The sequence below is a fragment of the Peromyscus californicus genome, unplaced genomic scaffold, assembly GCF_007827085.1.
Source record: "Peromyscus californicus insignis strain IS unplaced genomic scaffold, ASM782708v3 Scaffold_7__1_contigs__length_154581171, whole genome shotgun sequence".
Taxonomy (NCBI): Eukaryota; Metazoa; Chordata; class Mammalia; order Rodentia; family Cricetidae; genus Peromyscus; species Peromyscus californicus.
Window position 1 is genome coordinate 30,158,377 of NW_026294595.1, and position 17,930 is coordinate 30,176,306.

At 40.4% G+C, this 17,930-nt stretch overlaps 1 protein-coding gene across 1 annotated transcript in view; it reads right to left on the reverse strand.

Annotated features, from left to right (window-relative positions):
* Window positions 1–17,930, reverse strand: part of Neb (nebulin) — a 176,356-nt gene that overhangs the window by 128,910 nt on the left and 29,516 nt on the right. The window contains 15 exon segments of the mRNA XM_052722611.1: window positions 3,386–3,493; window positions 4,405–4,509; window positions 5,124–5,213; window positions 5,215–5,331; window positions 5,455–5,766; window positions 7,013–7,120; window positions 8,594–8,698; window positions 11,560–11,649; window positions 11,651–11,767; window positions 12,197–12,508; window positions 13,066–13,173; window positions 13,327–13,431; window positions 13,913–14,119; window positions 14,944–15,255; window positions 16,120–16,227. Coding sequence (XP_052578571.1) covers window positions 3,386–3,493; window positions 4,405–4,509; window positions 5,124–5,213; window positions 5,215–5,331; window positions 5,455–5,766; window positions 7,013–7,120; window positions 8,594–8,698; window positions 11,560–11,649; window positions 11,651–11,767; window positions 12,197–12,508; window positions 13,066–13,173; window positions 13,327–13,431; window positions 13,913–14,119; window positions 14,944–15,255; window positions 16,120–16,227 — 2,304 coding nt within the window.

Consider the following 17,930-nt stretch of genomic DNA (forward strand, 5'->3'; position numbering starts at 1 on the left):
TTTTTCCCCAAACGGATGTGAAAGAATGATTTCTGAGCTAACCTACAGGAAATGTTTTCTTCCTTAAGTAAGTCCTGTTTAATTATATCTATCCAAAGAACAAATGCAGTTGAATATCAAAAGAGATTATCATGAGAAATTAGTTCTATCCCAAGGCAGAAATATGTGCTAGACACTGAGTGGTGGAATTTAGGGTAACATTTAGCAAAATCCTTGTCACATGCTTATAAGAAAAATAAGGGCTGAATGACAGAAAAATTATGAAGATGTATGATCTGGTGAAGAAGCTAAAATGTTGATTAGAGAATTTTCCCATGACTATATCATATAGCTTTGTCTATATTGGAGTCTATGTTTTATAGGCACAGATTGGAATATTTTGATATTTTAGTTAGAAAAATAAATTACATAAGAGCTCAACATCTTGTCAAGTAGGTGAAAATAAAATATATAAATTTAAGATAACAAAAGTAAAATCTAGTACTTGTATTTAGTTGGGGAAATTGCATTACTACTAAATGACAACAATATTGCTAATAAGCGCAATGACAGTAATCTAATGTTAGGTTCTGAACACATAATAGGCCTCACAGACACAGGCTCTGCTCCCTCAGAGTACACACATTTCCACTGCTCTGGACTTTGAGTTGACTGTACCCTTGTGATGGTTAATCTGCATTCTCAACTTGATTGGATATAGAATCATCTAAAAGATTGAAGGTCCACCCCTTAGTGTATCTGTACGGGCATTTCCAGAAAAGGAAAGACCCATTCTGCATATGGGTCACAGAGCCCCATGGATCAAGGGCCTGGACTGAATGAAAAAGGAAAAGGAGGAAGCTAGATGAGTGTCAGCTCTCCCATCTCCAGCTTTCTGGTTTGCAGTGATGCAAACCGATGTACTCATCATGGCTTCTTTGCCATGATGGAAACTGTGAGTCAAAATCCTACGTCTTTCCTTTCTTGTCTCTGTGAGGTGTTCTGATCACAGTGATACATAGCCTACCTAACACAGCCCTTGATATGGGCAGCCTGGAAAAATTGCTTATAAAAAAGTAGAGTCGTCACTCTACATGGAGCACAAGAAGCACATCCCAGAAGCTCATGTAAGCTGGCCTGAGCTCCCGTATCAACAAAACACTAAAACTTGACACACTGTTTTCAAGGTGACAAAATAAAACAAATCACAAATAGAATGAACTGCTAATAGAAGGTCAATGTAGTTACAAAACTAAAACCAAAGGAGAATAAGGAAACTGGAATGTTTGAAGAAATGTCAAGTAGAAGAAGAAATAAGCTACTTTGTACTACTCCAGAACACAGACTTGGCGCTGACTGGTAAAATACCTCACACAAACAATAAGAAGTCTGGTAACAACTCCAAACAGCTCAATGGAGAAAATACCTGCCCTGAAGGACCATGGGAGTCCTCTGTGTGTGAGTATCCATGGATCCAAGCACTTCATCCTCTCTCCACACCACACATGAAGAGAAGGCAGGATGTTGGCAGGGGGTTTAACTGTTTCACCTTCCAATTCTAACTTCTATTAGTTTAACTTATTAAATTACACGCTTAAAGCCTGCCTCTAATTTTATGAAATGTTACAGATATATGAACCATTGGACGCTGAGAGGGAGTACAATTTCTCTTGTGGTGGCAAAGTTCACACATAGCTAATTTAACTGTGAAATTTCAAGTGGGTTTGCAAGAAAAGGAATGAAGAACTATTGGCCGCTGGGTTTCTCAGAAATTGTTGATGGCCTTTCGATTGCTAGACTCTCATCAGCATATAGCTCTAAATGAAAATGAATTTGCTTTATCATGTAGGTTCATCATTATTTCAGTTCGATTTAATGAGGTCTTGATCTGAAAGCCAGAGAGTCCAAATTATTTTCTGGTGATTTTGGAGTGCCACAGTTGAATTAGATAGAATTCCCACTTAGTCTTTGAATTTCTTGTCAGATTCTGTATTTAGGCTCTTTTTCTCCCCTATGTGTGGAAGCAAATCACCTTTGCTGTTGGGTTGTTGATGTTTTTGTTTTGTTTGTTTGTTTTTGAGACAGATCTCACTATGTAGCTCTGTCTTTCCTGAAACTCACTACATAGACCAGGCTGGCCTCACAGATTTGAGTGCTGGGATTGAAGGCCTGGGCCAATACACCTGGCTTGCAAATCATTGTTGCTTTTAAAGGTTTTAAGAGGTTGTGTGTCCCTATGAAATTTTGGTAATTCATTCTCCAAAAGCAAGACTTTTAGAAGTTTTAAAATTAAAACACACACAGTGAGAGAGAGAGAGAGAGAGAGAGAGAGAGAGAGAGAGAGAGAGAGAGAGAGAGAGAGCGCACATGTGTCTGCCACAGTGTGCATGTAGAGAGGTCAGAGGATAATTTGTGGTGGTCTTTTTCTTCCTTCTGTCATGTGGATCTCTACGATCAAACTCAGGTTGTCAGATATGGCAGCAGTCATTGTTACTATAAAGCAGGCACCATAAATTAATTTTACTACAGTTATTTATTTACTTGTGTGCACATGTACATGTGTGGGAACACACATGACCCAGTACATATGTGGAGGTCAGAAGACAACCTGTGGGAGTCAATTCTCTCCTTCTATAATGTTCAGTCCGGGGATTGAACTCAGATCGTCAGACTTGCTGGCAAGCTCCTTTACTCACAGAGCTAACTTGCCTACCCAAGACGATTTGATTTTTTTCTAGTTAGTTTTTGGAATTAGCAAAATTAAATATTTATTTATATGCAAATGAAGTATATTTTATACGAAATTTAATGAATATGGGGACCATATGTAGTGTGTTCACCAAAAGTTTCAACTTTTCCAGCCGTAGGAGGAATCTGCCCTTTGGAGCATAGATGACATTTTTCTATGAACCAGATCTCCGGCTAGCCAACAGAATGTAAAGTGAGCTAATTTACTATAAATAATTTACTAAAACACTTACAAGTGCAAAGAAGGGCTAACTGAAAATGACTGATGGCTAATTTTCAGACATATGCAGGTAAAAACCATCACCATCAGATTGCTAATGTTGATTTATTATCTGGCCTGAATTTGTCTAAAATAGACAGATAGAAAACAGGAATACTAATTTTAGGCAAAGCATGAAAAACGCACAATGTCTAGCTTATCTAGTTTATAATATCTGGACTAGCACTCACTGTAATGGGTCTTAGAGGATTCTGGCCCACTTGGTGATTAGGAGAGCCCCCTTTGACATTTGAGGAGAGGGACAGGGTGGGGGGAGAAGACAGTTCTGGGTAAATGGGACAGGAAGAGGTGAAGGAACAGAAGTACATTTCAGAAGTAACCAACACTACATGGCCCACCCAACTGAAAGCATATCCTTCTACCCACACCAGGACCTACGTCACTAGCGATGTCCCTCGATGTCTTGGCCAGCTGGACAGAAATCGCATCAACAGGGAGATCATAACCTTTCTTCAGAGCCTCTTCCCAACCATGTCTATAGAATTTCTGAAAAGTAAAGAGACTCTTTAGCACTATTCTTTCCGTATTAAAATTGCAGACAAACCAATTAGGTAGAGAGTGAATACAGAACCTTAAAACCATCTACTCTGATGCTAAACACAGAGAAAACCACACAGGTGACAAGTAGACTCAGTACAGAGTGTCATGTGATCTAGCTTTGGTTTTCATTTCATTTTAGGGTGATGGTGTGTTTGAACATAGCCTCTACTGTTTAGCAACAATCTGGCCCTACTGGGTTTATATTCTTCCAGCAGTTAACAGTCTGGGACCACTGTTTTAAATATTAGTGTTAAAATAATTAAAAAAGAAAATTGGATCCCACCATTTCAGCTACATACATGATAAAAGTAATAAATGCCTTCTGTAAGTTTCAACAAATGAGCTAGCTGATCTCATCGAATTTGTGGGAGGTATCTTAAAATCACCATAGCAAACCAGTCATCAAGGACTGCTTTGCGCCTCACAGAGTTTCTCATGTGCTCCTCGTGGCAATCTGATGTCTCAGGCTCTTTTATGGTCCTAATTTTAGTAGTGAAGGAACCAAACTTCAGAGTAAGGTGGTTCTTCCAGTATCAAGGAACTCATAGATACCAAAGCCATAACTTGTATCAGGTCTGTTTGACATAACTTCATGTTTCAGTAATTATTTACGGCAACTCTCCTTTGCACCAAGCACAGTGAGCATGGAGATTGGACAGACGTAGCTCCTGCCTCCTTGGAGCATACAGCCAGGCCAGGGCCCTCGTTCCTAACAATGGTGTGAAAGCCCTCTAGAAGGAAGAGTCTGATTCACTTCCATTGCCTCAGCATTTATAGCAGTTATTTCCTATCACATCAGTTTTTAAGTTAGGAAGTTTGGAGGCAAAACATGTCATCCACGTGCATGCTTTCCTTACCTGACTGTACAGTGTTTGATTCTGCTTGGCTTGCAAAATATCTGGTGTATCAGGCATCACGTGAATCTTGGTTTTATCTTTATTCCAGTCAATGGTGTATAAATGCTAAAAAGTGGGAGAAGAGATATTTTAAATGTGAATAATAGTTAAGGATAAAAGGGAAAGAAGATAAACAGACTATTCGAATGCACTTAGTTTGAACTAGAAAACAGTAAGGAAAAATAGGATTCAGAAGAAACATCAAGAATAAATTCATATTCTTTTTCTAAAAAAAGACTTGATATACTTGATATATATTTATATATATAATATCATATATCTATTATATATATATATTTATGTGGAGAGAGAGAGAGACAGAGACAGAGACAGGGAAAGAGAGTGAGAGAGCGAGAGAACCTGAGCCTTCCAACTGCTAGGGTGACAGGTGTGTTCTCTCATACCTGGTTCTAATGTCAGATTTGGAAAAATAATATTTTGCATCTTTAGAATGGAGTGAAAGTACTTAGGATATATGTATTAAAAATCTAAGCAATTTCTGACCCATTTAGAAAGATAAGGGAAGGCACTGCAAGAGATGGACATTGAAACGTGGTACAGGCAATGCTCTGTAATAATTTACTACTTTCTAGACATGCAGGACTTGAGTTCAATTCCCTAAATAAGGGCCAGAGCCTGTTGACCTCTTCTCTTCTTGATCGGGAGGAAGGAAGAGCTACCTTATTCATGGTATGAGCATTCTGCTTGGCCAGCACCATGTCCATGGAGTCAGTCAACTTTTTAAACTGGAAGCTGCTGGGATGCTGGCGGGTACTTCTGATCACTGGCATACTCAGTTGCCTTCTTGGCCTTTTCCACCTCTAGGGAACCAGCTGGGCTCCAGCCAAGCCCTTTGTACCACTCATTGTAGTCTTGCTTATACTCATTCTATAACGAAAAGAGACAAACGACTTCACTTCTTCAGTTAAGACACAAAACTATGGTCTATAAGACTGCAGTGTCTCTGTCTGTGCTGGGGACCCAGTCAACCCCCCTGGAAGGTTCTCTTACATCACTCTGGATGTGATTCATATTCCTGGTCAGCTCGATGTTCATGGCATCTGGGAGAAGGATGTACTTGTGGATGAGGCGCTTGTAGTTAGTGTTGGTGATGTTGGCTTGGGCGTCCTTGGCAGCTGTGACACTCAGCATGTCGGCAGGAGTGTGGTAGCTGGTCTTCGTCTTCTCATAGTTCTTCTTGTACTCTCGATCAGATTGCATCTTAGCCACTTGCATGGAATGGACTAATTTGGGATCATCCTCCAGGCTTCGGAAGCCAACCATTTTCCCCTTTTCCTTTTCATAATTGTGCTTGTATTTATACTGCGAAGAAAATATGATTTAACATGAAGAACAAGTCTAGTGTCAATATTCTATATTTCCATAAAATTGGTAGTTTCATATGGCTCCGCTGTTGATGAAACACATTTTGGTATTTGCTTATGAACCTGGTCCCCATTTTTATGAGAGTACACACTGAGTGATTTCCTGGGGTGACTGAAGACTGGGGTGCTTACCATCCTGCACTACCTTAACTTTTCTCACATTCTGTGGTCACAGGAAGATCACAACAAATGAGAGAAAAAGGAAGCTCCGTGTGAGCAGTCCGGGGCTGCCAGGGAAATAAACCATCCAGTCATCTGCTGCTGAAAAACCGGTTCATGTATGGAACACAAAGTATAATTTTAGAGCAGCTTCATCGTCTGGATTTCCTTTCTCTCCAAACTGACAAAACTAAGGAGAAATGTTGCTCTTCCCACTCAGCCTCCACAGAGGAGAGACAGTGAACTGTACCATGCTTCTTAGTCTGCCTCTCCTCAGGAGGTTGAGTGTGAAGGTTAGAGGGGCGGAGCCAGGAAAGACATAGGACTCCAGAGTACCAGAGGAAGAACTAGGGGTTCTCAGCAATGGGAGGGAGTGGGAAGCACCATACAGGAAGGGAGGATGCAGGATGGGAGGGAAGAGGAGAGAGTGCAGCCTGGAACAACACGGAGAGCTCTGCACGGTGCTCCTCATCGCTCCACGCCATTGAACACTTCTGACAGCAGATTTTTGGGGCACAGATCAAGTTTCATAGGACAGTGTTGTGCTGGCACACCAGCTTTCTCAGGCTGTGGGGAGCCTAGTTCATAAGGTTCATATATCTCTGTGGCATGAGTTCACCCACCATAGCTGATGCCAAGCCACCCATGTTTTAACAACTACATGGCAGGTTTCCTCATTATTTAAAGGGCAGCCATCATCACCATCAATGATCAAAGCCCCAGTTACATTACATGAAGTATCCTGCTTGGGATTCAGATGCCAAGAAGCAGAGAGTTCATCTAGACCTCCTGAGGTGGGAAGCTGGGACCTGTGAGGTACTAGCATGACTAGTATTCTGTTGTGTCTTTGTATGTTTCCCCAGAAATGCCAGAGAAGACACAAGCATCGTCAAGAAGCATCCATCTGTGGAGCACAGCGAGTCTACTGTTCTCAGGCACGGGATCATGTCTACTTTCATATTTCATCCACTCTGTGTTTATGGTTCGGTTGCTCTGCTTGGTGGCTGGCCACTGTTCACACTTACGTCACTTGCAATGTCTCTCGATGCTTTGGCAGCTTGGATAGGAATTGCATCCGTTCTGAGGTCATAGCCTTTCTTTTTAGATTCTTCCAGAGACAGTTTGTAGAGTTTCTGTGAAGAGAAGAAAGGCATCAGGAAAACTCGGCTTTATTCTAGAAGACTGACTACTTGTATAGCAAGACTTTCTGTCCAGCAGATATGTTATTGGTGGTCGATGGTTAAATGTTCCAAGAAACATCATTATGTATGGGAGAAAACAACAAAGTAAAACAATTATTTGAGCTCAAATGTGCATATATATATTTTGTAAAAAGGAGAGGTCCTGGTCGCTGTGAGGTTGGAAATATACTGTGAAGATGACAAAGTCCAGCAGACTCCTACTCATTTTGATCAAATAAGAGGCAAATAGCGACTATAAAACAGCTATCGTCACATGATAGAAGAGCACCCCAGTTTTACAATGGTCTCTTTCATTTATATAAATAGTTGTGTGAATTCCACAGTCAAATAAAAAACATCAGCAATTCCAAATCTCTGTGGAATTCGAACAAAGAAAAGGAAAAAACGTGCCCATCTTGGAGGAGTCCCAGCCACCAGAGACTGGAAAAGAAGGAAGGAAGTGAGTTAATCAGCAAATGCATTTTCTACCGGAAGCTTCACATTCCTATTGTAGGGCTTGTCCCAGTTTGTTCAAGACACTCAATCTCTTTCTTTCTTTCTATTGCTTTAATCCTTTTTAGGAGCACCCCCACAGCTTGGTAGAGGGGTTCCAAAGGCTGGGGTTCTCTTCTGGCCCTGGGCCTCTTCCTTCCTGCCAGATCTCTTAGCTCAAAGGACTGTACCCCCAAACATGAATTCCAATAGTTCTTCAAAGCCCTAACTGCTGTCCCAGCCTCCATTAACAGCCCTGCTCCAAATTTTAGTGTTGTAGAATATTATTTTAAGCTGTGTTGCTTTTGTTTATGTTGCATTTGTTTAACTCTGTGAAGCTGTGTTACTGTGCCTGTGTAAAACACCTGATGGTCTAATAAAGAACTGGCCAATAGCAAGGCAGGAGAAAGGACAGGCAGAGAGGATATATAGAAGGAGAAATCTGGGAGGAAAAGAAAAAAAAAAAAGAGAGAGAGAGAGAAAGAGCTAGAAGCCAGAGAAGGAAGAGGACTCCAGGGGCCAGCTACCCAGCTACACAGCAAGCCACAGAGTAAAAGTAAGATTACAGAAGAAAGAGAACGGGGAAATGCCCAGAGGCAAAAGGTAGACAGGATAATTTAAGATAAGGAAAGCTGGCTAGAAACTAAGCCAAGCTAAGGCTGGGCATTCATGAATAAGCCTCCATATGTGAATTTATTTGGGAGCTGGGTGACGCCCCCCCCCCCCACAAAAAAAGGGAAAAAACAACAAACAACATTTTAGCAGAACAGAGATTAGAGAGGGAAAGACGCCAACTTATCTTTAATAAAATACGGTAGTCTATTAGTTTTTAAATGTTCTCTCTCATAAATTAAGAGACATCAGTGAGTTAATTTTCTATTCCTGGTGGGAACAGGCTACAAAGAAAGACGGCAACAGGGGGATTATACTTACATTACTCATGTTAATTGCATTTGCTTTTGCCAAAACAATCTCTGGGATATCAGGCATGATGTGGATTTTGGTCTTGTCCGCTTCCCACGCTTGTTTATAGAGATGCTGGGGGGAAAGTGCAAGGTAGTATTTAAAACTCATAAAACGATCTCACTATGCACACGCCGATTATCACGTGTATATAGGTGTCAGTATTTTGTGTATTCTTCTAAGTGAAAAATGACACGGTGGAGGAGGTGCAAGTCAAAAAATGTGTCTGATACCTTTGTCTTAAGCCTAGAGGTGGACTCCCCCTCCTAGAGCTTTCTAAGCATGCTATTTCAAAATAAAAGTGAAGTTGGGCAATGGTGGCACACGCCTTTAATCCCAGCACTTGGGAGGCAGAGCAGAGCCAGGGGGATCTCTGTGAGTTCGAGGCCAGCCTGGTCTACAGAGCAAGATCCAGGACAGGCACCAAAACTACAGAGAGAAACCCTGTCTCAAAAAAAACAAAACAAAACAAAAAGTGAAATCATATGACACATAATGTTTACAGTTTGCTTTTTTACTTCAAAATATGGGTTAGACATCCTGAAACCTTCTGAAAATAATCACTCCATCTAGGAAGCCGCAGAGGCATGAGCCAACTGATTTAAACAGTTCTCCATTGATAGACATTATTCTGTGGCTTCTAGTCTGTTCCTACCGCAGTAACAATGTTTGGACATGCACCACTCAGGTTTCCAGTCCAGGAAGGACCAGCTCTTGGCTGGTGGATACTTGGTTATCTGCTATTGGTCATTGGCCAAGGCTCTGTTGAACCTGCATTTCAGTTCAATTTCTCCCTCTGACCAGACCTCTCTCCTACAGGTACGTCACACTTATGTCACTTGTAAATATCTAAAATATTTTTTAAGATACTACCTTAAAAAAAACTGCAAGCCTCAAATTCCATATTGGCATCTCTTTTCAGAAACTCTAACCTGCAAGAAACACATGCGTGTGTCTCTGTACACACAGAGATTTCAGGAGTATAAGGAACATGTTCATTTTTTTCACAAATATTAAAACTTTACATTAATATAAACTTGCTCATTGATACCTTGAATGGCACAACTCTGGCATGCTGTCTGTGGCTGGTCTTTGTTTTAGCCCAGTGTTACCCAGTATAATTTTCTATAATGAAATGTTTTGCATAAACCAATATGGTAGCCCCAAGCTCGACAGGGCTACTGAGTACCTGAATACGTGGCACTGTTAAAGAGGACTAAGTTGTTCATATTATATTGGGCTGTAACACACTACACACATGTGGCTTGTGACTTATAGGGCTAGTGGAGCACCAGTGGAAAGGCAGTGGCTAGTTATTTGAACCCTGTTCTCATCCAGGCCAGCCACTGATTGACTGTGTGTCCGGCTGGAAGTGCCCTGCCTCTCTGGGGCTCAATTTCCTCAGCTCTGCAACAGCAAAATCGAATCTGATAATCAGTAAGTTCTCTCAACATCAGCATTCATTATTTTATGATCCTCATCTTGATATTATTCTGACATATTCATCACTAATACTGGAAGAGAAAAAATAATCTAATTTTTATTTCTTTGGTTTTGACTTTTAAAACAGGATCATGCTATATAGACCAGGCTAGGCTTCAGTCTCCAGATCCTCCTGCCTTAGACTCTTGGATGCTACCAGACTGAAAATACCTCATTTAATAATATTTTAAAAGATAATACATCTTTGTGACAGTTTAGCTTCTAAATAATAAAAAGGGACAGTGAGATCCATGCTTTGTCTTTTGGGAAAGGTCCCTTTCAAGGGAGCAGGTCAGCTGCACAAACCAGCCTCCTGGGGAGACAAGGCTCATTATTCAGCTCTCTGTCCAGCTCAATTAGAACTGTCATTTTCTACAGCTGTAGAGTGTTAAGGTCCAAAAGACTTTTTACTTACAGGTATTTCTAATTGTGATCCACATGATATAGCTAGGGCTATACCACACACACACACACACACACACACACACACACACACACACACACATATATATATATGTATATATATATGTATATATGTATATATATTTATTTGTGTATTTTATTTTAAAGTTTTACATATAAGCATATATAAACACACACACACACACACACACACACACACACACACACACACACACACACACACATATATAAACAAATGTCCACTGTTGATATGCTTGATGGTCTTGACATTATTTTACGGATATTTCCGTTGTATAGAAAAACAAACCAGTAAGGCTTCTGTAAATAATTAATGACACAAGGAAGCAATGAAGTGGGGCAGTTACTATTACGACTGCCCAGAGGAAGCCCTGGTTCCGAAGCTGCAGCCATGGGATGGAACTCTCGGTGATTATATTAGAATGGTGGAGTTCAGCTACAGCTCTTGACAGGCACTCTGCTAGCTCAGTAGCCACGGCCTCACCTGAGACAGGCAGGACTACTGCATAGTCAAAGGAAGGACTCCAGGCTGGGCATGCAGCTCAGTTACTAGAGTACTTGCCCAGCAGGCACTGGTTTGATCTCCAGTACTGCATAAACCAGGTGTGGTGACCCATACTGTAATTCCAGCATTTGGGAGGTAGAAGCAGGAGGGTCAGAAATTCAACGTCATCCTTGGTTACATGGAAAACTTGAGATCATCCTCAAATTTTAGAACTGTCAATTTTCTACAGTTGTTGAGTGTTAAGGAGGCTCCATGAGATCCTATCTCAAAACCAAACAACATAAGAAAAAGGTACCATTCATTTTGTTATGACCGTGAAGTGGATGGTGCATTAAATATTTTGGGACTGCTAATTAAGAATAATTTCTATCTTTTTATAGCCTCTGGGGCCTTTTTTCTAAGTAAGGAAAAACTTCAAGGATGGTCTGTCCTGCTAGCAAAGTCTATAGATTAAATGTAATGGATTTGCTTTGATGCATATGGAGCACTACACTACTGCAAGACTTACTTCATTCATAATTTTTGCATTATTCTGAGCCAAAACCATGTTCATTGAGTCCATCAACGTGGAATACTTCAAAGTGTCTGGGTGTTGCCGGGTACTTCTTTTCACTAATAATCTCCATGGCTTTCTTGTTTTTCTCAGCTTCCAGGGAGCCCAGGGGGAGCCATCCAATGCCCTTCATGAAGTCAGCATAGTCTGCCTTGTACTGATTCTACCAGAGAGGAGAATAAATCAATGATCAGAAGTAATCAAGCTTCCTATGAATCATGAATGTGTGTTTGACATGCCATCCTTTCCTCTCATTTTCAACTTGCAGCATTATTAAACGCCAACCATTCACCCTAACCCTTGGTCTTTGTCACATTTCTTCACACAAGAAATTAAAAATAAATAAATATCTTAGTGATTTGTTTTTCTCGATGCCTTCATAAAGAAAATGTGTTAAGAACCACTTAAAAGGATTCATCTTCCAAGTGATTACAATCTCCTGACACATAATTAGTAAAGCTCCCTTCATTGATAGGTTAATTCTGAAAATCAGATTTTTTTCAGGATTTTTGAAGTGCCATTACGTCTGGCCACTCATGAGCTGCCTATGATATAGGTAACCACTCTACAAATGTGCATCGTTTTCACGTACATCACTTTGAATCTGCATCATATTCTTGGCCAACTCAAAGCTCATGGCATCAGGAAGCATGTTGTAGGTGTGGATTATGTTTCTGTAGTTGGCATTGGTAGCCACTTCCTGAGACTTCTTGGCTGCCACAACGCTGAACATGTCCACTGGGGTGTGGAAGGATGTCTTGGATTTCTCATAGCCCTTCTTGTATTCCCGGTCTGATTGCATCTTGGCCACCTGCATGAAGTGCACCAACTTGGGGTCGTCTTCCAGACTGCGGAAGCCAATGTGCTTCCCTTTGGCTTGTTCGTAGGCTTGCTTGTATTTGTACTGTGGACAGACAAGAAACATGGCAATGAACTAAATGGTACAGGTGAGAAAATAAAATGTGATTCACTGGGCGCTCCTGGCTTTGGTGTAGGTAAAGAAAGAGCTTCCTATAATGAGGCAGAGAGGGGCAACAGAGCCAGGAAGTGATGGCTCTGTACTTCAAATGTTGGAGAGTGATCTCTGAAGCAGTGTCTTCCCTCCTCACTCCCTCAGTGTGTAAGCACAGAAAAGGCTGCAAGTGTAATTCCTTAGTGTGTCTTCAGGGTGAGAGCTGGCTATGGATCTCATAAGTAAAGCGCATAGATCGCACCCTTAAATTTGCTTAAAATTGTCTTTCATAATTCAAATTCTCTTAACATAACTTATTTTAATATGACACTATAATTTTTACATTGAACAAAGAGCAAATGATTAGAGGGTAGCTGGCCTGTGTGAAGGGAAATGTCTTGGGATAGTGTGTCTAGCTGGTGAGCTGACCCCACTTCATGATCAGGTATAAGCCTGCTTGTCTGTACCTCCTTCACTCATCCCAAGGGCGTTCCAGTGGAAGCACTTACATCACTGGCAATGTCTCTGGAGGCCTTGGCAGCCTTTATTGAGATGGCATCAGGCTTCAGGTCATAGCCTTTCTTCTTCTCTTCTTCCCAGCCCGCTTTGTATAGTTTCTAAACCAGGAACCAGAGAAACAACAGCGAGTTGTTACTTCAGTTACAGCAGAGCTCTTGATTCCAACATGGTGGGCATGTAAAGACAGATATCCCACAAGTGTTAGCTCCCTTCAGCGTTTCCCCCCACTTCTTTGCTGTGGATATACTTACATCACTCATGGTGATCTGGTTTACTCTGGAGAGCAAGATGTCTGGAGTGTCAGGCATGACGTGAATGGTGGTCTTGTCTTTGTTCCACTTTTCAGTGTACAGTCTCTGCAATGAGAAAGCCAGCCTGTGACTACAGTGGAGCAGGTTTGTAATAATGGGAGCAAGAGGAGGGATGCATCTACATGGTGGAAGATGATGATGAGAAAAATTATTAGACGATGGAGCCCTGTTCCTGGGGCCAGATTGCTCCACTTTATAGTCACGTGGAGCCTTGGTAGTTCTGTCTCGTCAAAGTGTCGACAGGGAAGAGCTCTCTAGAAACTGTGAAATCCATAATATTCTTTTAAAAAGTGTATGCATGCATGTATGTATATGTGTGTGTGTATATATATGTGTATGTATCTATATATACATGCACACACACAAAAAACAAAAACAAACAAACAACCCCCCCCAAAGAAACAACTACAGATCCCTGCCCTCCAACCACTAGACAAAAGTGCTGAAGACTCATGATGGGCACTTTAGGCTCCACGGTGCAATCATCTCAGGCTTCTGAGGCTGAGGCTAGCCCCTGGGCTCTTACCTTATCCATAGTCAGCTTGTTGCTTTTGTTAAGTGCCTGCTCCATGGTGTCCATGGCGTAGGTGAACTTCAGCTTCTCGGGATGCTGGCGATACTTCCTCTCACTCAGAATCTCGCTAGCTTTCTTTGCCTTCTCCACCTCCAAGGAGTCTATGGGGACCCAGCCGATACCTTTCATCCAGTTGGTGAAGTCAGATTTGTACAGATTCTTTATCAGGAAGAAAGAAAATTTCATTTCAGAAAGAAGCCGACCTTGGGTTTCTTTGGCTACAAGACTTAGTGTCAAAAAGAGAAGGGGTGGTACTGAGAAGAGAGAGAGAATGCCCAGTGTTTACTCATTACATTCTTTCAGAAAACAGTGGCTATGAAAGTGATTGCATTCATGGTGATTTCAAACTGGAAATCCTAATGTAACAACTTGTTTTAAAAACTAACTTTCGCCGGGCGGTGGTGGCGCACGCCTTTAATCCCAGCACTCGGGAGGCAGAGCCAGGCGGATCTCTGTGAGTTCGAGGCCAGCCTGGGCTACCAAGTGAGTTCCAGGAAAGGCACAAAGCTACACAGAGAAACCCTGCCTCGAAAAACCAAAAAAAAAAAAAAAAAAAAAAAAAAAAAAAAAAAAAACTAACTTTCTTAGCCAGGCATGATGATACAAGTCTATAATTCTAGCATTCATGAGGCTAAGACAAGATTGTGGCTCCAAGGTCAGCCAGTACTATACAGTGAGCTTCAGGTAAGGCTAAATTGAAAATAAAAACAAAACAAAGAACAACAAAACAGGATGAAATTTTCAAAATTGCATTTTGAAGAATATTATATATCTTAATTCTTTCACAGAATACACCGTATGCAGTCTAACACACACACAATGTGTGTGTAACAATGGGTCACATATCATTACATAAATGAAATGCTTTCACTCTGCAAATCCCTGGGTCAGTGCAAGAAGATGATGTCTCTGGTGATGCTGGTTCTTCCCTCCCACCCATGGAAATGGGAAACCAACCACCCCAGCTTCAAACTGGTACATACATCACTCTGAATTTGCATGGCATTCCTGGAGTGCTCCACATTCAAGGCGTCAGGCAGGAGGGTGTAGTTGTGGTAGGGCTGTCTGTAGTTAGTGTTGGTAGCAACTTCCTGAGACTTCTTTGCAGCGGTCACACTGAACATATCCAGAGGTGTGTGGTACCGGGTCTTGCTGGCCTCGTATCCCTTCTTATACTCACGATCTGATTGTATTTTGGCCACATTCATGTAGTGAACCAGTTTAGGGTCATCCTGAAGACTGAGAAAGCCAATTTGCTTGCCTTTGGCTTTTTCATAGGCCTCCTTGTATTTGCACTATTTGGAAGAGAGGGCCAGACAGAAGTTTGATATAAATTGAATTTATTTAACAATCTATACAAAGGCCAAGTTCAGTCTGAATCCAGATAATAGCTAAGATATTTTCAGTATTTTAATATACAACTTACAAAATATTTCTAACGGGTGACTATAACACTAGTTCTGAGAATAATACATAATATAATGATTTGCAATTTATATCTAGATTGTTCATTAGCAGATTCTTTGAATGTGCTCAAAGTTTTCTGAAAAGTTTATTAAGCAGTTGTGTATTTCTATCTCATTTCCATTAATAACTTACATTATTTTAAAAAATATTTATGTAATCATGACTCCATTTCAGCAAAGCCCTACTCCAAATTAAAATATTGAACTTAAAATGAGTGAATTCATACTCTATTGTGATAATTATATCAACTCATCTAAAATATATAATTAAAAACAATTAAAACGTTGTTATTTAACCTGCAATGCTTCCCAGTTTCTCTTGTTTCACTAGATTTGTTTCTTATATAAATAAATTGTGAAATTAAAACAGTATACTCTTTTAAAATGTTTGGAGACTTTATTTAATCATATTTTAGTATAATGAGACTTTTTCTTGACAAAATCCAAATAAAAAAATTAAGTTCACAGTGAAAACTGTGATTTCCAAACTTTGCACAACTAAAAAGAAAATGTATCTGTAAAATTTTAATGAAGTTTTAAAAATATTTTCAGTGAAGCAATAAGAAAATATCATTGGCACGTAGGAAATAAGAAAACACTTCTATATTGTAATTTTTTCATGTGCTTCCCTCTAGAGATCATGGCTTCATGCACAATATGCAGATTATATAAAGCACACATAGTTTGCCTTACGTCACTAGCGATGTTCCTTGAACTTTTGGCGGCAACAATGGGAATAGCATCTGGTCTCAAGTCGTAACCCTTGGCAAGGGTTTTCTTCCAGTCCGCTTTGTAGTGAGCCTGTGAGAAACAAAGGCTCGCTTTATCATTTGACGTTGTCTCTTAGTAGAAGAGAACCTGCAGCTGAGTGATTAGCTCATCACTGGTGTGTCTGTTACATCCTTTTTTGTAAACTTTAATAGGGGCTGGAGATAGAGGCTAGTAGTCCTACCACTGAGGAGGCTGAAAGGAGGATTATGGGTTCAAGACCCTCTAGTATTATAAAAGGGAGACCTTGTTTTGAAAAACAAAACAAAAATGGAATTCAACAAGAACAACACAAAACCAGTAAGCAATACATGGTGTAATCTCAACTAATGACAAAATGTCTAAGTTTGTATGACACGCAAGGGAAAGAGGATGCTTTGAATGTAGGATAACAAAACGTTTTCATAAATTTCTGTATTTTCAATCTCTCCTTTAAGAATGTCATATTTGTGACAAACTTTTCATACTAAAGCATTTCAAAGTTAGAGAAATTCACTGTTATCAAAATTTTAAGATTCAGATCCAGTGCTGCTCCTATAGCTTTTGCTGTTAAAGTGCTTTTAATGCTGTTCTACAAGAGAAAAATTTAAGGGCCCCAAAGCATAGAAATGATTACCAAAAAACCCTGCACATCTAGAAGACAAAACAGTACATAAAATGTTAAAAATAATAACCAAGCTATCTTTTTTTTAACTAAGTTATCATTAAGAATGAGCAGTTGCTGGGTGTGGTGACAGAGGCAGGCAGGTCTCTATAAGTTCCAGGCCATCTTGGTCTACATAGGGAAGTCTAGGCTAGTGAAAGCTGCACAATGAGATCCTGCCCCAAAATACATAAAATAAATGAACAGATTTTTCAGGTTTAATTACATTTTTAAATTAGAATCCAAATGTTGAATTTATTTGTTTTATTTTAACTTTGAGATGAGGTCCTACTATGTTGCCTGGGCTGGGCTCAAGCTCTTGATTCTTCAGCCTCAATGTCAATGACCAGTGTCCCAAGCTCCTGACATCACAGGCACATGCTATAACTCCTGTCTTTATTATTCTGGGTTTAAACATAGTAACCATTTACATGCCCAGACTACCTAATAACTAGTTTCTTTAAAACGTGCCAACATTCACAGAAGGAAACTGAACTCTTACAGAAGATTTAATAAATAGTTGAAACAAAATTGTACAGAGCAGACTATGTACCTGAGCTTTCCAGTCTTGTCCATACTGTGTATGTGTGTGTGTGTATGTATATGTGTGTGTGTATGTGTGTGTGTGTGTGCGTGTTTAAATGGAATACTATTTCCTAAACTGTTTTTACCATCTACTAGTGAGTCACAGCTCACAATTAGAAAGGATATACATTAAGGACACACACACACACACACACACACACACACACACATATATATATATATAAATTTTACAGTGACCTCTAGTGCCCTGCTGTCTGTATAAGGGTCCCCTCTGAGTGCTCAAAATGGTCTACATTTGCCGGGCGGTGGTGGCGCACGCCTTTAATCCCAGCACTCGGGAGGCAGAGGCAGGAGGATCTCTGTGAGTTCGAGGCCAGCCTGGTCTACAAAGTGAGTTCCAGGAAAGGCGCAAAACTACAGAGAAACCCTGTCTCGAAAAACCAAAAAAAAAAAAAAAAAAAAAAAAAAAAAAAGGTCTACATTTGGTTTGCTCTCCTTGAATAGCTCAGTACAAGAGTTATCCAGAAGGCCGGGTGGTGGTGGTGCA